We start from the raw sequence: 19642 nt of genomic DNA, 5'->3' as shown, positions 1-19642 counted from the left end.
CATTGCTGTTAATCAGAAGGAGACATCTTGTTAATCATCTCCTTATGTTCATGTTAATGTAGGGATCTGGAGCCCACCTCACGCTGTGAAACAAGACCAACCAGTCAGTTCTCTGTGTGCTGCCCAAGTCTGAAAACACGGAATAAAACGAGCCGTTCTGATTCTGCTCCGCTTCTGACGTCAAGTGTAAAGACTTTAGAATGGCCCCGCCCCCTCGTCTGAGTCTGTCCAATCACAGCGCTCGACCCGTGTTTACGTGAGAGCACAAAGACGAGGTTAAACTCAGCAAAACAGACACAACGAGCGCGGAGAAATAAGAGCACTGAGTAAAAACGGAGAAGAAAGAGAACAGAGTGAAAACGGCTAAAAACCAGAGCTTCTGCTCCTCGCTCCTCACTGCTGTGCACATGCCACACATGCTCTAAAATAAGAAGCTCTGGCGCCGGTGTGAGAACAGAGTGGTGACGTGCGGAGAGGAGAGAATGGACATGTATCGACAAGATAAACAGGTTCAATTTTCATTTCAAGTCACAGTTTGCTTCCGACCGTGACGACACTGACCTCTCCATGCACTGTTCAGTGGGTAAGATGGCATCAGGCAGAGTGACTTTATTCCTGTCCAGTGGGTTCAGGCTCTGGCCGGTGTGGTTGACCGCTCGGTTGGCGAACAGCACGTCATACTCCACACAGTTGAAGAGAAATGTAGTGAAGGTGACCACGAAGAGAAACTGCCTACAAGGGAGGAAAAATACCAAATCAAAACTGTTTAATTCCATTCAGACGCTTCACTTAAATCTCAGACAGTCACCGAAGAGTAGAGACACAGTTCTGAACACAATAAGAGAATCAGACGAACTCAACACGTTCCTTAAACTAAAACAGACACCAGTTACATTGGTGTCACTACCGTGAATTAGATATTTACTTACACAAGCTCAAAGAACTCTGATAACATCATGCAGGCGAATCCATTCTTCTGATGGAAGTGATAAATGTGAACGGAACTGTTAAGGAATCAAAGTGATTCATTCAGTAGTTCATTTTCTGTAAATGCTTTATTCTGAACAGGGTCACAGTGAGTAATCATTGGAATACACCTGTGGACGGTGTCACACACACACACTCAGCCAGTCACACCTGTGGACAGTGTCACACACTCACCCAGTCACTCACACCTGTGGACAATGTCACACACTCCCCCAGTCACACACACACACACACTCACCTAGTCACACACACAATCACTCACACCTGTGGACAGTGTCACACACTCACCCAGTCACTCACACATTCACACAGTCACTCACATCTGAGGACAGATTCACACACTCACCCAGTCACTCACATCTGAGGACAGTTTCACACACTCATCCAGTCACACACACCTAGGGATAGTTTCACACACTCACCCAGTCACACACACCTAGGGATAGTTTCACACACTCACCCAGTCACTCACACATTCACACAGTCACTCACATCTGAGGACAGATTCACACACTCACCCAGTCACTCACATCTGAGGACAGTTTCACACACTCATCCAGTCACACACACCTAGGGATAGTTTCACACACTCACCCAGTCACACACACCTAGGGATAGTTTCACACACTCACCCAGTCACTCACACCTGGGGATAGTTTCACACACTCACCCAGTCACTCACACCTGGGGATAGTTTCACACACTCACCCAGTCACTCACACCTGGGGATAGTTTCACACACTCACCCAGTCACACACACAGTCACTCACACCTGTGGACAGTGTCACACACTCACCCAGTCACACACACCTAGGGATAGTTTCACACACTCACCCAGTCACTCACACCTGGGGATAGTTCCACACACTCACCCAGTCACTCACACCTGTGGACAGTTTCACACACTCACCCAGTCACTTACACCTGGGGATAGTTTCACACACTCCCCCGTCACTCACACCTGTGGATAGTTTCACACACTCACCCAGTCACTTACACCTGGGGATAGTTTCACCCACTCCCCCAGTCACACACACAGTCACTCACACCTGTGGACAGTGTCACACACTCACCCAGTCACACACACCTAGGGATAGTTTCACACACTCACCCAGTCACTCACACCTGGGGATAGTTCCACACACTCACCCAGTCACTCACACCTGTGGACAGTTTCACACACTCACCCAGTCACTTACACCTGGGGATAGTTTCACACACTCACCCAGTCACTCACACCTGTGGACAGTTTCACACACTCACCCAGTCACTCACACCTGTGGACAGTTTCACACACTCACCCAGTCACTCACACCTGTGGACAGTTTCACACACTCACCCAGTCACTCACACCTGTGGACAGTTTCACACACTCACCCAGTCACTCACACAGTCACTCACATCTGAGGACAGATTCACACACTCACCCAGTCACTCACATCTGAGGACAGTTTCACACACTCACCCAGTCACTCACACAGTCACTCACACCTGTGGACAGTGTCACACACTCACCCAGTCACACACACAGTCACTCACATCTGAGGACAGATTCACACACTCACCCAGCCACTCACACCTGGGGATAGTTTCACACATTCACCCAGTCACTCACACCTGGGGATAGTTTCACACACTCACCCAGTCACTCACATCTGAGGACAGTTTCACACACTCACCCAGTCACTCACACCTGGGGATAGTTTCACACATTCACCCAGTCACTCACACCTAGGGATAGTTTCACACACTCACCCAGTCACTCACACACTCAGCCAGTCACTCACACACTCAGCCAGTCACTCACATCTGAGGACAGATTCACACACTCACCCAGTCACTCACATCTGAGGACAGATTCACACACTCACCCAGTCACTCACATCTGAGGACAGTTTCACACACTCACCCAGTCACTCACATCTGAGGACAGTTTCACACACTCACCCAGTCACTCACACCTGGGGATAGTTTCACACACTCACCCAGTCACTCACACCTGGGGATAGTTTCACACACTCACCCAGTCACTCACACACTCACACCTGTGGACAGTTTCATACACTCACCCAGTCACTCACACACATGTGGACAGTGTCACACACTCACGCAGTCACTCACACACTCAGCCAGTCACACACACACACACTCACCCAGTCACTCACACACACTCACTCACACCTGGGGATAGTTTCACACACTCAGCCAGTCACTCACACACTCCCCTGTGGACAGTTTCAAACAGACAAAACCTACCCACACCTCCTGCGTCATCATGACCCTCTCTGATGTTAATAAAATAAATGATTCATAGGAAAATTAAATGTTGTTTGACTACTGAAGAGAACAGGATGCTGGTTTGTTTACAGCGCTACACAAAGCGACCTCACAAGGGTCTGGTGTGAAATCAGTCTCGCAGAACTGCAGCTAAATATCAACGAGCACGCCTCCACACTCGCAACGCGCGTCTAACTGTCTGTGAACAGAGGAGCCGAAGCTCCAACGCTCTGCTGAGTCCAGACCCAGTGATAAACAAATGAATAACAAACAATCAGCAGAACCGTGACTCTCCCAAAAAAGGATATACGAGTGAAGAAGTTGTCAAGGTTCTTGACGTGATGCCAGGAATCTGAAAAACAAAATAACAGAAGTTTAACCAGGATTTAATGTGAGCTGCAAATTATTAAACACTCAGCTCTGTGCGAGGGATCTGATTGGATGAGAGACATGATCTGAGCACTGATACAAAGTATAACAACACTGGGACTTTTAACTCCATATGTATCCCTCCGCTTTACAGGTGTGTTCTATTAATGCTTCATTCGGAGAGGGGCTGTACAACATCTAGAGATGTAGGCTTAAGGGTAATGTAGACGTACACAAATCAGCCGCCTGCGCTAACACAGACCTACACAAAGTGTTATTAGCTCACATTCCAGTCCCTGTCCAGCTGAGGAACTATGTGTGTGTGTGTGCAGCCAAATAATGTTCTTTCACACATCAATCACGGGGAGGAAAGGAAGGGAACAGACCAAGACTGAGGAGTAAAATGATTAAATTAGAGTTGAGTAGAGAGGAACGTAATCGGCTGAGATTTGACAGATATCTACCTCTGAGACCCTCAGGCACATGAATCAGCAGGTCCTCCTCTCCTGGAGGCGAGTCTTCCTCATAGTCCTCTATTCTCTGATACTCCTGGTAGGCTTCGTAACCAGCCATCACGCTTCACATTCTCTTTCTGTCTATAAAACACAGGATAGATCCTGAAGAGAAGAAGATATTAATGTCATTAGCTAGACCTGCCACAACAATTACGTTACAGAATTATCGTACGATATATGTACATTCCCTCAATAATTTCTGTTGACCTCAGTGTTGTCCATGATGTCCAAACCATGTCTGAGGAAATCTCTATCTCTGTGAGTTTACTCCGGTCTGCAATCTCTGCACTGTGGAGGAGAGGAGTAAGTGTTTCTGGACTTCCTCAGTTCAGACGATACGAGGCGTAGTTACATTTCTGGGGAGGTTCACTTCAGGCTACAGCATTGGGTTCATGCTGACGCAAGACCTATGGCGTAGGTTCGATGCAGATGTATAAATTGGGCTTTAAATGGGTGTAACTGCATGATTATTCTATTATATTATCTTTATATCAGTGGCATAAAATGATCTTAAAATGACAATAATATGTTTTATCAAAATTATTTCTGGGACAAAAACCTCTCGTCCTCCGTCGGGGCTGTGCCTTATCTCCACTTCTGTTCCTGACGTTCGTTCGTGGACAGGGTGGCGAGGTGTAGCCTGGGACACGAAGGCTTCCGTCGAGGGGCTCGGGAGCTGGCATCTCTGCGGTTTGCGGATGATGTTGTTCTTCTGGCTTCTTCATACGGAGGCCTCCAGCGTTCAATTGAGCAGTTTGCAACCGTGTGTGAAGCAGTCAGTATTCGGATCAGCACCTCTAAGTCTGAGGTAATGGTTATCTCCAGGAGACAGATGGCATGCTCCCTTCAGGTAGGGAGTGAGAACCTACCCCAAGTGAAGGAGTTCAAGTATCTCGGGTTCTGAACAGCTGTTCTGATTTGTGCAGCATTACATGCGAACAGCAGGCACTTCAGGGTTGTCCCTCTGCTCGTCTGAGCCTGCGAAGTCACGGCGCTGGACCCACAATTACGTGAGAGCCCAAAGAAAATGTTAAATGCAACAAAACAAAGGAAAAATAATAGCACTGATTAAACATGGCTACAATGAAAACAGAGCAGCGATAATGAATAAAATCAAGCCTTTCTTCTCCACACTTCTGTGCACCTCGCATTAGGAGTGAATAAAGGAGACAAAGGGTGAAAACGGCTGTGTTGTTTGATCCTTGTGGTATTGTGGCTCCTGCAGATCACAGATGTTACATTAAGACTCCAGATAACGTTGTTAACAGTGGAAATGTGATATATGTCCCTTTTCTGTGGTTTTCTTTAGTGTAACAGAGCAAGGGCTCCTTAAAGTCAGTTCTTCCAGAAACCATCAAACCATCATCTGAGATGAGCTCGAGCGCAGAGAACTCAGCAGTGTTTCTGCATAGAGTTGGTTTCTCCAGCGTAACAGAGTTTCAGCTGTGTGTCTTGATGCCGTTCAGTGACACTGGTTTTCTGAAGCCCTCCAGAGCCCAGGTGGCAATAGTCATCACAGTAGGGGGGCAGTTTCTAATGCAGTGCTGTCTGAGGGCTGGAAGCTCAGGCTCATTCAGCAGAGACTGAGCCTCCATTTTGTCCCCTCATTGTTTCCTGTTAATAGCTGGAAACTTCAAAATGGTGGAAGTGGAATATACTATAAACGCTTTCCAGTTATTTCGCATCTGTCCCAGTTTTTTGGACCTTGTCACAAGCATCAGATTCCAAATGTGTTTATATTTAAAAACACAACTACGTTTTTCACGGACAATTTTGCAAATATTTTCTTTGTCCTTGTGTCAATGAAATAAAGCCTCAGAATAATTACCACAACATAGAATCCTGTGTTTTAGATTCAGTTAAAGAGCCATATTTTAGAATATAAACACTGTAGTAACCAAATTATTGACTTATTTGTTTGTTTTGACAGTAATAGTTCAGATATGTTGAAGGTATATAACCTTAGCGTTCATTATAAGGTTAAAGCTTAAATAAATAAATATTAACAAGTAAACAAAAGGTGTAAGGTACAATAAGTGCCCAGGGGGGTATTAGCCACAGCAAGATTTCTCAGTTAAAGTCCGAGCTTGGCCAATAGGAGAAGGACAGGGAGACAGCCCTAAACACTGGGTTTAAGGTATCTCTCTAACGGAGAAATCCTGCTTTGTGGATTATGCCCTGCTCCGCTACCAGGCAAAGTCACCACCGTCCAGCAGCTAGCACCCAGGCTAAGAGCATTAGCTGACTCATGGGCTGGTAACATTCGGTTTATGAACCGGAATAGCGTCGTCTCTGGGTTTATCGGGATTTAAACCGATTTAAAATGAACCTAAGGCCCCTATTAAACATCTCGGGGCCGGGGGTTAAGCTCAGAGCTCTTACCATCCGCCGCAGAAGCTTCTCTCTCCGCCGCTGGGACCTCTCTGCTCCGCTCAACAACAACACACAGACATGTCAACAAACTGCGCTGACGTCACCGCGCTGAGGCTTCTGGTCACTGTAGTCTTTGAGGAGTGTGTTAGCCCTGTTCCAAATGGAGCTCCAAGCCCTGCACTTTTCCTCACACACTCTCACCTGAGGACAGTGTCACACACTCACCCAGTCACTCACACACTCACCCAGTCACTCACACACTCACCCAGTCACTCACACACTCACACCTGTGGACAGTGTCACACACTCACGCAGTCACTCACACACTCACTCACACCTGAGGACAGTGTCACACACTCACGCAGTCCCTCACACACTCACTCACACCTGTGGACAGTGTCACACACTCACGCAGTCCCTCACACACTCACTCACACCTGTGGACAGTGTCACAAACTCACCCAGTCACTCACACACTCACCCAGTCACTCACACACTCACCTAGTCACTCACACACTCACACCTGTGGACAGTGTCACAAACTCACCCAGTCACTCACACACTCACCCAGTCACTCACACACTCACCCAGTCACTCACACACTCACACCTGTGGACAGTGTCACACACTCACCCAGTCCCTCACACACACACACCTGTGGACAGTGTCACACACTCACCCAGTCACTCACACACTCACCCAGTCACTCACACACTCACACCTGAGGACAGTGTCACACACTCACCCAGTCACTCACACACTCACCCAGTCACTCACACACTCACACCTGTGGACAGTGTCACACACTCACCCAGTCCCTCACACACACACACCTGTGGACAGTGTCACACACTCACCCAGTCACTCACACACTCACCCAGTCACTCACACACTCACACCTGTGGACAGTGTCACACACTCACCCAGTCCCTCACACACACACCTGTGGACAGTGTCACACACTCACCCAGTCACTCACACACTCACTCACACACTCACACCTGTGGACAGTGTCACACACTCACCCAGTCCCTCACACACACACACCTGTGGACAGTGTCACACACTCACCCAGTCACTCACACACTCACTCACACCTGTGGACAGTGTCACACACTCACCCAGTCACTCACACACTCACTCACACCTGTGGACAGTGTCACACACTCACCCAGTCACTCACACACTCACTCACACCTGTGGACAGTGTCACACACTCACCCAGTCCCTCACACACTCACTCAGTCACTCACCCAGTCACCCACACACTCACACACTCACACCTGTGGACAGTGTCACTCACCCATGGGTCTAGTGTGTCTCATTCTTTCCTCAGATCTGTTCTCCTCCAGGTCTGTGGAGGGCGGTAGAGCTTCCGTTTACAGTCGGCTGCAGGAGCCCATTGTTTAAAAATGGCAGCGTCCATGTAAATCCTTGTCCCCTGTCTGAGCTGCGCCCTGTCCCTCTGTAAAGCGTCCTCTGGTGCGAACGAAGCGGAGGAGAGACATGTTTCACTTCGTGCGCTGCAGTGGACTGACCCGCGGCTCGGAGCGGCTCCTGCGGACACGAGGCAGCGCCTTCAGACCCAGAGACACCCTGCTCCAGCACAGCCGGTGTGTGTGTGTGTGTGTGTGCGCCAGAAACATGTCACACTGTAGGGACCATAACCTAAATACACACTCACATTGTGGGGACTTGTCTTCCTATTGGGGACCAGCTAGTGGTCCCCACAATGCACTCATTACATTTTAATGTTTAGAGATTTTTTTAAGGTTAGGGTTAAACTAGTAGTACTTTTAAATAAAATATAAAAAAGTTTTAAAAAAACAAATGGTAAGTCTCCACGAAATTAATGGAAGTCTATGTAATGTCCCCTCAATTCACAGATACAAGTGTGTGTGTGTGTGTGAGAGAGAGAGAAACAGACACGTATTTCACTTATTCCCTGCCTCTTATCATGGCTCACCAACCAGCCACACCATTACAACCACTGACTGCTGATATAACACTGATGATCTAGTTACAGCGCCCCCTGTCGAGGAGGTGGGGAGTGGGGGGTATAACAGGCAGTGAGCGAACGGTCAGTTGAAGCTGATGTTGGAAGGCTGAGTCTCAAATCTTGTCGTCTGTTGTCGGGCGTTCCCTTTGTGCTCGATGCAGATGCCAGGGAGGAGTGAAGGTGTGAGACCTGTGTGTTCTGACCCGGTTCTTTCAGAGCAGCATTCACTCCCTCGGCCCACAACCCCTTCATCATCGCTCACGCTTATATCACCTGCTTATACAGCCTTGTTTTGTCTTGTCGCAGATCTGGACAGCACTCAGTGCCATGGACCAGGGCTCCCCTCGCGCACTGCAGCCCCAGCAGCAGCACGGGGATACGGCTGTGGGTTCAAGCACAGAAAGTCCTGAGACTAGCCGCCCGACGGCACCCCAAGTCCCCGAAAGTGGCCCTGACGTTGCTGTTGGGTCCGGCTGCGCTGACGGTCACCGCGAGGCTGTTCGGTGGCGTGGCCTACTGCCAGGCGGATTTCAACAATAATCTTCCGGCTGAGGTCCAGGCCAAGGAGAAGGTGCCGGAGTTCAGCTGGGCCGTGCTCTGGGAGTTTGTCCGGCCGCAGATCCTGGCCCTCATCGGGGCCGTTATTGTAAGTCTGGTCTGAGTTCCAGCAGAGATTTACATAGCTCTTTCTCTCAGGTTTGAAGATCTGCAGTCGTGTCCTGTTAAGGTAGAAGTATTCAAACCCCTCCAGAGCGCCCCATTCCCAGTATTTTGAAACTTGAGCCTCCACCTCTGCATCGTCTGTATGAAACAATCAGGTCCGTGTGATGTTTATCAGGAAATGGTTTATAGGGAATTTTTTTTCAACTTTTCGTTTGGTATCTTTAGAAAATAATGGTTTTCCTTCATAATTCCAATTTTCAATTTTTTCAAATGGCCAACTTCAAAATGGCCGCCATGGTCACCACCCATCTTGTAAAGTTTCCCTCCTCCCATATACTAATGTGCCACAAACAGGAAGTTAATATCACCAACCATTCCCATTTTATTACGGTGTATCCATATAAATGCCCCTCCCTCATCTCTCTGCTCACGGTGCAAGCTAATGTGAGCATCTGTTGGCTGATGTGATAGATCTGGGCAGTGTGCCTTCTCCTCCAGTGCGTTGAGCTGGTCAGTGGCAGTTCATAAAGAAGTGGTGGGTTGGCCTCAGGTTTTTCAAAGTGAGCACAGTGTGTGATTGCAGAAGAATTACTGATGAAGGAAACTGAAGATGAATAAATGTATCAGTTTTTACGAAAAACTGTTGATAAAAACATGAAGCTTTACTGCAGCTGTAAGGAGTTGTTTAAAAATAGTCAGAACTAGTCTTTGTTCACTGCTACGTATTAAACCAGAGCTGGACGAGGTTGTCTCACTGTGTCTGGCTGAGGAAACTCTGCGAAGAGTGTGTAAGTAAAGTTCTGTGTGGTTCTGTTGAAGCTTGCGTTCGGCGCCGCTGCTCTGAACATCCAGGTCCCGCTGATGCTGGGGGAGCTGGTGAACGTCGTCGCTCAGCAGCTGAGGGAACACACTGGAAATTACATGAGGGATATTCGAGCTCCTGCGCTCAAACTGCTGGGCGTCTATGGTTTACAGGTGAGACAATGTCCTGTCTTGTGTCTCATCCTTTAGTGTTACCTCAGGACTGAGCCTGGGTCACTGATATCTGGTTGTTGTGGTTCTCAGGGTCTGCTGACCAGTGGCTACATCATCCTCCTCTCCAGAGTCGGAGAGCGAGTGGCTGCTGACATGAGGAAGACCCTCTTCACATCATTGTTACGGTTGGTTTCACGCAGACACAGGGAGAACACACCACACTTCCTCACAGACAGTCACCCAGAGGAAACCCACACAGACACAGAGAGAACACAACACACTCCTCACAGACAGTCACCCGGAGGAAACCCACGCAGACACAGGGAGAACACACCACACTCCTCACAGACAGTCACCCAGAGGAAACCCACGCAGACACAGGGAGAACACACCAAACTCCTCACAGACTGTCACCCGGAGGAAACCCACGCAGACACAGGGAGAACACACCACACTCCTCACAGACAGTCACCCGGAGGAAATCCACGCAGCCACACAGAGAGAACACACCACACTCCTCACAGACAGTCACCCGGAGGAAACCCACACAGACACAGGGAGAACACACCACACTCCTCACAGACAGTCACTCGGAGGAAACCCACGCAGACACAATGAGAACACACCACACTCCTCACAGACAGTCACCCGGAGGAAACCCACGCAGACACAGGGAGAACACACCACACTCCTCACAGAGAGTCACCCGGAGGAAACCCTTGCAGACACAGGGAGAACACACCAAACTCCTCACGGACAGTCACCCGGAGGAAATCCACGCAGACACAGGGAGAACACACCACATTCCTCACAGACAGTCACCCGGAGGAAACCCACGCGGACACAGGGAGAACACACCAAACTCCTCACAGACAGTCACCCGGAAGAAATCCACGCAGACACAGGGAGAACACACCACATTCCTCACAGACAGTCACCCGGAGGAAACCCACGCAGACACAGGGAGAACACACCACACTCCTCACAGACAGTCACCTGGAGGAAACCCACGCAGACACAGGGAGAACACACCACACTCCTCACAGACTGTCACCCGGAGGAAACCCACGCAGACACAGGGAGAACACACCAAACTCCTCACAGACAGTCACCCGGAGGAAACCCACGCAGACACAGAGAGAACACACCACACTCCTCACAGACAGTCACCCAGAGGAAACCCACGCAGACACAGGGAGAACGCACCACACTCCTCACAGACAGTCACCCGGAGCGGGAATCAAACCCACAACCTGTAGGACCCTGGAGCTGTGACAGAGACACTACCTGCTGCTCCACCGTGCTGCCCCCATATAAACAAATATGTTTAACAAATAAACAAATATTGTTTGTTAATGCCCTAAAATAGATCAGTTAATGTAAAGTACAGTTTGACTGACGCTGTGCATTATGGGAGTTGTAGTTTTCAGGCTCCAGTGACAGGCTTCCTTTGTTTTCCAGACAAGACGTTGCTTTCTTTGATGCCAATAAGACAGGGCAGCTGGTTAACCGCCTCACTGCAGACATTCAGGAGTTCAAGTCCTCCTTCAAGCTGGTCATCTCTCAGGTGAGGTTTCCAACACAGCTGAGTTCAAGTAGACATACTACAGGATAAATACAGGATGCCTGAGATTGACTCTGCCACTGGTTCCCCACGTTCTTGCTGATCTTCTGACCTTGCGTATGTGTTAAGATGCGAAAATAGAAGACCTCAGAGTCCTGCTTGTTTGTCCTCAGGGTTTGCGGAGTGTCACGCAGACGGTGGGCTGCTTTGTCTCTCTGTACATCATCTCACCAAAGTTGACGGGCCTGACGGTGGTGGTGCTGCCATGCCTCGTGGGCGCAGGCGCTCTCATCGGCTCCTTTCTGCGCAGACTTTCAAGAAAAGCCCAGGAGCAGGTGAACCAATGAACTCGGTAGCGATCTGGGTGCTCCGGCACACACCGAAGCCCTCCCAGGTGTTCTGGTTTATGAAGAAGACCATGCATCCGTTACTTATGAAGCAAGCACACCAGAATAACAATCTACATACAACAGAAATAAAACTAATGATGCATATTTGTGATGACTCCCAGATTTCCAGAGCTACAGGTGTGGCCAACGAGGCCCTCGGAAACGTCCGAACGGTGAGAGCCTTCGCCATGGAGGACCGAGAACTGGAGTGAGTCTTCCAGCATTCACCTCACAGTAATACACCTATAGCATTAAAACCCCTGCTTGTTTCTACATTCTCAGCTCCACTGACCTCAGAGTATGCAGACTATCTGTTGCTCTGCATACTGTGTTAGCCCCCTTTCCCCCTCAACGTTTCTCAATGCTCAGGACCCCCACAGAGCAGGTGTGATGTGGTGGTGGATCATTCTCAGCGCTGCAGTGACACTGACGTGGTGGTGGTGTGTTAGTGTGTGTTGTGCTGGTGTAGAGTGGATCAGACACAGCAGTGCTGCTGGAGTTTTTAAACCCTGTGTCCACTCTCTGTCCACTCTGTGAGACACTCCTCCCTCGTTGGTCCACCTTGTAGATGTAGAGTCAGAGACAGTAGCTCATCTGTCGCTGCACAGTGTGTGTCGCTCGTCCTCTAGTCCTTCATCAGTGACACAGGACGCTGTCGGCTGGATGTTTCTGGATGTTTATTCTCAGGCCAGCAGCGGTGTAGCCTCCTCAGAAAAGCATGAAATGAACTGTGACTGGAGCAGCGGCACATGAGTTTAGGTTTACCGTACTGTCTGAGGTTTTTAAACAGTGAGTTTGTTTGCGATCAGCTGGTCCTAGGGTTGAAGCCGATGGATGAATTAAAGAAACTCCTCCCGTGTGTCTGCCGCAGGCTCTACGCCAAGGAGGTGGAGAAGTCTGCCGCCATGAATGAAGCTCTAGGGACAGGAATCGCGGTGTTCCAGGGCCTGTCCAACATCGTATTAAACTGTGAGTGTCCAGTATCATACCGGTAAAAGCACCCCCTGGCTTTATCTACCTCTACCTCTAGGGTGTGGGTCACAGGGAGCTGTGCAGTGGGAGGAGGAGCCACGGTCGCATGGGATGCCCCTGAAATGAGCAACAAAGTCCAAGTTTGCCTCTGAAACTGCTTTTTTCACTGTTCCCTGAATCACAAAAAGTTCCAAAGAAATAACCTTAATATTGAGCGGTAAACAGACTTCTTTCATATGTTTTAATTCTCTTTTATCAGGTATAGTCCTTGGCACTATTTTCGCTGGTGGATCCTTGATGGCGCATAACGACATGTCTCCTGGTGATCTAATGTCATTTCTGGTCGCGTCTCAAACGGTTCAAAGGTAGGAGTTTAACAGCAGCACGTCTCTACCTCCTTAATCCCTTATTTCAGTATTAATCCCAGTCTGCATCTTTCTGCAGATCCCTGGCCAGCATCTCTATTCTGTTTGGGCAGGTGATTTTACTAATTCTCTTTACTCCACGTTGACCTAGACTCAATTTTCCAAAAGCATCTTAGTGTTAGGTTCATGGTAACGGTCTGAGATGATGTTGTTGTGTTAAGTGCCTTTAGGAATCCTAGTCCATGTGGTGTTCTGTTGCTGGACGAGCTCTTGTGGTGTTAATCTGTGAAATGACTGTGGTCTTGTGTCTCAGATGGTGAGAGGCGTTAGTGCAGGAGCTCGTGTTTTTGAGTACCTCGCTTTGGAGCCCACCATTCCTCTGACTGGAGGAGGCCGTATCCCTCACAAGTCTCTGACGGGGCGAGTGGACTTCATGAACATCAACTTCAGGTGGCATCAGAGCGCAAAAATAAGAGCAGACTGTGTTCCATTACGTAGATTACACTACTGTGTAAATGTACTATTGATATCAACATTCATTTAGAGCTGGACGATACGGCCAAAATTTATATCGCAATATGTTTCTTCATTTCGGCCGATACGATGTGACTCCGATATTGATATGAACAATAAAAAAGAATGGAAAGATGCCCAGAGCTTGGCGTGGGCTATAGAGCTCAAATGTCCCCTTGCACTGGGCTGTGGAGCAGTGGAAATGCGTTTTCTGGAGTGATGGAGTGCCATCCTTCCTCATGGATGAGTTAGAGTGTCGTTTGAGATCAGAAGTAATCATCCACCATCAGTACCTGGTGCTCTTGTGTCTCTAATGCTATCAAATCTACACAGAAATGTTCAGATATCTAGTGTAAAACTAGAACGTATTTCCCATGTATTGCAGCTACCCAACAAGACCGGGTCATCAGATCCTGAAGAACTTCAGCCTGACTCTGCCCCCGTGCAAAACTGTGGCTGTAGTTGGAGAATCTGGTGGAGGTAACTTAATTTATAGCTCCAAAGCACCTCATGGAACAGACTTGTAACTCACTCACATACATACTCACTCATTCATCATCTGTAACTCTCCAGTTCAGGGCAGCGGTGGGTCCAGAGCCTACCCTTAATCACTGGGGTCAAGGCAGGATCATACCCTGGAGGGGGTGCCAGTCCTTCACAGGGCGACACACACTCACACATTCACTCACACACTCACACCTACGGACACTTTTGAGTCGCAAATCCACCTACCAACGTGTGTTTTTAGAGCGTGGGAGGAAACTGGAGCACCCGGAGGAAACCCACACAGACACAGGGAGAACACACCACACTCCTCACAGACAGTCACCCGGAGGAAACCCACACAGACACAGGAAGAACACACCACACTGAAGCAACAATGTACCTAACCATCCATCCATCCATTATCTGTAACCGCTTATCCAATTTAGGGTCGCGGGGGGTCCAGAGCCTACCTGGAATCATCGGGCGCAAGGCGGGAATACACCCTGGAGGGGACGCCAGTCCTTCACAGGGCAACACAGACACACACACATTCACTCACACACTCACACCTACGGACACTTTCGAGTCGCCAATCCACCTGCAACGTGTGTTTTTGGACTGTGGGAGGAAACCGGAGCACCCGGAGGAAACCCACGCGGACATGGGGAGAACACACCAACTCCTCACAGACAGTCACCCGGAGCTGGAATCGAACCCACAACCTCCAGGCCCCTGGAGCTGTGTGACTGCGACACTACCTGCTGCGCTGTACCTAACCACTTAATGCAATTGGATTCATTATTACTTTAATGTATTAGTACTTTTACTTGTTTGTACAGTTTTTGGCCCCTCTGCTCATCTGTGGGTTCTCTCCTCTGTGTCGCAGGTAAATCCACGGTGGCGGCACTGCTGGAGCGGTTCTATGACCCAGCCAATGGGGTGATCATGCTGGATGGCCTGGACATCAAAACACTGGACCCTTCCTGGCTCAGAGGACACGTCATTGGATTCATTAGTCAGGCAGGTTTTTACTGAAGTGCTAGGGGGCGGCACAGTGGAGCAGCAGGTAGTGTCTCTGTCACAGCTCCAGGGTCCTGGAGGTTGTGGGTTGGAGTCCCGCTCCGGGTGACTGTCTGTGAGGAGTGTGGTGTGTTCTCTCTGTGTCTGCGTGGGTTTCCTCTGGGTGACTGTCTGTGAGGAGTGTGGTGTGTTCTCCCTGTGTCTGCGTGGGTTTCCTCCGGGTGACTGTCTGTGAGGAGTGTGGTGTGTTCTCTCTGTGTCTGCGTGGGTTTCCTCTGGGTGACTGTCTGTGAGGAGTGTGGTGTGTTCTCTCTGTGTCTGCGTGGGTTTCCTCCGGGTGACTGTCTGTGAGGAGTGTGGTGTGTTCTCTCTGTGTCTGCGTGGGTTTCCTCCGGGTGACTGTCTGTGAGGAGTGTGGTGTGTTCTCTCTGTGTCTGCGTGGGTTTCCTCCGGGTGACTGTCTGTGAGGAGTGTGGTGTGTTCTCTCTGTGTCTGCGTGGGTTTCCTCCGGGTGACTGTCTGTGAGGAGTGTGGTGTGTTCTCCCTGTGTTTGCGTGGGTTTCCTCTGGGTTCTCCGGTTTCCTCCCACACACATTGGTAGGTGGATTGGAGACTCAAAAGTGTCCGTAGGTGTGAGTGTTTGTCGCCCTGTCGCCATCTAGGGTGTGTTCCCACCGTACGCCCAGTGATTCCGGGTAGACTCCGGACCCACCGCCGCCCTGAACTCGATAAGGGTTACAGACAATGAATGAATGAATGATAATCTCAGTTTTGTATAAAATTATATATAATTACAAGACAAACAGAGTTCAGGGTCACGGTGGGTCCAGAGCCTGCACCACTGTGCTGCACAATAAAAACACAAACATATATAATTGTTTTTCCCCTAAAATGTAGTGTCTGTGTTGAGAGCGAGTGAAGAACAAAGAATTTCCAGATGTTTTTCCTGATCGTATGCATTTGTTAAATCTACAGGACACTTCCTTTAAAACAATGAAGTATTTATTAACCTCTGACACTAGGCACTGGACGATAAACGCAAATAATGCTACTGTCGCAAGGAGAGGTGTGGAAAGGGTTAAACCAACACATTCTCTCTCACACACACTCACACACACACACACACACACAAACAATATCACACTCACTGCTGTTCATGTGTTCGGTCCCCAGAGTGTTAAGCTTTTGTTTTGCTTGATTTCCGGCAGGAGCCCGTGCTGTTCGGCACGTCAGTGATGGAGAATATCCGTTTTGGAAAACCCGGGGCCACAGATGCTGAAGTGGTGGCCGCTGCCAAACAGGCCAACGCTCACACCTTCATCACAGGCTTCCCAGACGGCTACAGCACGGTGGTGGGTGAGTTCTAGGCTCCGAATCACATTTAGCACCTTAAAGCAACACTAGGTAAGATTAGATTTTTTTAATATATTTATTTTTTTCTCCTGGACTCCCTCGACAACTGCAAAGTATAATTCACTTTTACAGCAGTGTGTTGAAATCATGGCGGACTGGGAGGGCACAGGTGGTTTCCTACCCTCCTCCAGAAGTTACACAGTGCATTTTCTACAGTGCTGAGTCCAGAATAGCAACGACAGACTCCCTGTTACAGCTCAGTGAAGCTTCTCAGTGATTCTGAATCTGTGATTCTAAGGTAAAAATACTACCTAGTGTTGCTTTAACCAAAACTTTATGACCATCACAGTGTGGCCCTCAGATCCTTACACTGACCATTTTCAAGAACTGATCATTCACTCACTGCCTGATACACCACACCTCCCTCAACAAGGGGCGCTGTAACCAGATCGGGGTTAAAACCAATTTAGTCCTCAGCCTGAAGCGCACCTCTACAGAAATGTAACTAAAGTCCCTAATGACTTGTAGTTGCAGTTGACTTTACTGCTTTTCCACAACCAGCGATCCGATTGGCTCTTATTGCTTGAGGGCGGGACTTTATCCGTAAAGAGAATCCATGTTCATTGTTATGTGAATTTAAGCCCGTAATCGTCCCCTTCTCATTAAAGTTTTTGGTTGTAACTCACACAGCACCATCGTCCCGAAAGTGTCCCGAAAGAGCTTTGATCTCGTCCCTCGGGCTGTTTTTACTGACCCCAGGACAGCGGCGTCTGGACCCTGCCCTGTGTGTGTCACTCAGTGGAGTCACAGCGCTCATCATAATGCACAGATCTGATTGGCTGAGGAGCCTCACATGTGATGTGCAGAAACACATGTGATTGGTCTGTGAGTTTCCTGGAGCGCTAAACCTGCACCCTAACGACTAGAAGAGTAACACCACTTCAAACACACACTCTGTTCACAATTAAACAGCTCTGGACAGTTTATCAGCTACAGGTCCAGGTCCGGGTCGGACAGAGTCTGCGTCCAGACTCGGACTGCGGGATGCCTGGGTGTAGAGGAAGATATCTGAGATTCAGCCCTAGTTTTGTGTCGGGGTGTAATTGCAATCTGTCTTTACTCATTTCTTTTGGCGATTAATTTTACATGTTCTTCCTCCTCGTTCCTGTTCTGCAGGTGAGCGTGGGGTGACTCTGTCAGGTGGTCAGAAGCAGAGGATTGCCATTGCTCGTGCTCTCATTAAAAACCCCAGAATCCTTGTCCTGGACGAGGCCACGAGTGCGCTGGACGCCGAGTCGGAGCGCGTGGTCCAGGAGGCCCTGGACAGAGCCACCACAGGGCGCACCGTCCTGATCATCGCCCACCGCCTCAGCACCATCCAGGGGGCCGATCTCATCTGCGTCATGAGCAACGGCAGAGTGGTTGAGGTGAGGACGCTGTCAAACACAGGACCAGGCTGCAGACTGTAGTCCAGCTGTTGCTCTGCATACTTTGCTACCCCCCTTTCCCCCCAGCAGCACTGCTGTGTCTGATCCACTCTACACCAGCACAACACACACTAACACACCACCACCACGTCAGTGTCACTGCAGCGCTGAGAATGATCCACCACCAGATCACACCTGCTCTGTGGGGGTCCTGAGCGCTGAAGAACAGGGGGAAAGCAGGGTAACAAAGTATGCAGAATAATAAGTGTACAACCCACATACACTAGCAGGCAGCAGATTACCCATAATCCACTGCATTGTTTGGTAAAAAGCTTGCAAGAGGTAGTATCCGAAGTCCTTCACTACCCTCCTGAATTCAGTTCCCTGTAATAGTGCACTGTCTACTGTGTAATGTAGGGAACCATTTCGGACACAGGAAGTGGAAGATCTGCTTTTCAAATTAAAAGTCTTGACTTGTGTTTGTTGTTTTTCAGTCTGGAACCCACTCGGATTTGCTGAGCAAAGGAGGGTTTTATGCTGAGCTCATACGAAGACAGAGAACTAACAGCCAGCAGTGAATCAGGGAACAGTCGTGGTCCACCTCTGTGTTTCTGGGTGTAAATGACCCTCAGACTGACCACTGTAAACTGTGATATCTGTTTACTACAGGGTGCTTCACACCACTCATAGATCCACACTTTGTGAAGTATGAACTCAGGACTGGTTTAGGTTTGTGGACATCAACTCTGTGCATTAGAGAGCGGGGTTTCCAGGCTGCAGGTGTTTTATCTTATATTATATTTTTAACATTTTAAACTGGACTTGTAGCATATCTTTCTGTGTTTTTGCCCATCGCTGTATAGTAATCATTGAGTATATGACTGTTTAATGAATGTCTGACTGAACCAAGATGAGATGTACATTTGATGTAACTGGAGTACTTAAGAGTATTGTGAAAATAAATAAACTGATTTATTACACAGTGTCTGTCATGAAAATGTCTTAGGAAAATGATTAGAGGGCCAGGGCGTTGTGGGGCCATTACATAAACATCCATTCATATTGTGGAAGCTTTCCCTTACATTATTTGTACCTTAAGCACTAATAGCCTAATCCTAATAATGTCCCACAAGGAAAAGAAGTCCCCGTAATGTGAGTGTGTAAACATTTCCGCCCTCCTAAAGTGAGACGTACCTAGTACACACATTACAGTTGTGTGCAATAAACCTATCACAAGTTTAGATACAGCTTTCATTCTTTCATGAGAGCACAGCGCCATCTAGTAGTAGTACTCAATGCAGACATACATAATAAAAACCTTACATCAGTCATTTCAGCAGGTACGCATTATGGACAGACATTCAGGTGTGCACACAGCTTGTAGGCTGAAAGAAA

The 19642-nt window shown here is 48.7% G+C and overlaps 2 protein-coding genes across 4 annotated transcripts in view; one reads left to right on the top strand and one right to left on the bottom strand.

The window, feature by feature from the left end:
* Positions 1-7837, bottom strand: part of atg9b (autophagy related 9B) — a 33690-nt gene extending 25853 nt beyond the window's left edge. The window contains exons 1-6 of one of the 2 annotated variants that reach the window (XM_066682587.1): positions 7825-7837; positions 6531-6571; positions 4098-4250; positions 3573-3616; positions 930-994; positions 562-732 (exon numbers count right to left, since the gene is read on the bottom strand). In XM_066682587.1, coding sequence (XP_066538684.1) covers positions 562-732; positions 930-994; positions 3573-3616; positions 4098-4206 — 389 coding nt within the window. In that variant the 5' untranslated portion in view covers positions 4207-4250; positions 6531-6571; positions 7825-7837. Of the gene's footprint in view, positions 1-561; positions 733-929; positions 995-3572; positions 3617-4097; positions 4251-6530; positions 7317-7824 lie in introns of those variants that run through there. The other variant, XM_066682586.1, reaches the window with a different exon arrangement.
* Positions 7821-19180, top strand: abcb8 (ATP-binding cassette, sub-family B (MDR/TAP), member 8). Of its 2 annotated transcripts, XM_066682597.1 has the most exons (16): positions 7821-8134; positions 8827-9166; positions 10003-10158; positions 10249-10343; positions 11620-11725; positions 11896-12057; positions 12234-12319; positions 12983-13080; positions 13343-13448; positions 13528-13561; positions 13762-13898; positions 14347-14441; positions 15334-15467; positions 16676-16823; positions 17997-18247; positions 18742-19180. In XM_066682597.1, exons 1-16 carry the CDS (start codon positions 8028-8030, stop codon positions 18823-18825), a joined length of 2139 nt encoding a protein of 712 aa, XP_066538694.1. In that variant the 5' UTR covers positions 7821-8027; the 3' UTR covers positions 18826-19180. The 2 variants fall into 2 exon arrangements, with proteins under 2 accessions (XP_066538694.1, XP_066538695.1); XM_066682598.1 differs by lacking the exons at positions 7821-8134; positions 8827-9166; positions 10003-10158; ... (4 more) ...; positions 12983-13080; positions 13528-13561 and having other exon boundaries at positions 13356-13448.
* Positions 19181-19642: the final 462 nt, after the last annotated feature.

The sequence above is a fragment of the Hoplias malabaricus genome, chromosome 10 (assembly GCF_029633855.1).
Source record: "Hoplias malabaricus isolate fHopMal1 chromosome 10, fHopMal1.hap1, whole genome shotgun sequence".
NCBI lineage: Eukaryota > Metazoa > Chordata > Actinopteri > Characiformes > Erythrinidae > Hoplias > Hoplias malabaricus.
The sequence above is the reverse complement of the archived record's forward strand: the minus strand, read 5'-3'. Positions and strand labels throughout refer to the sequence as shown.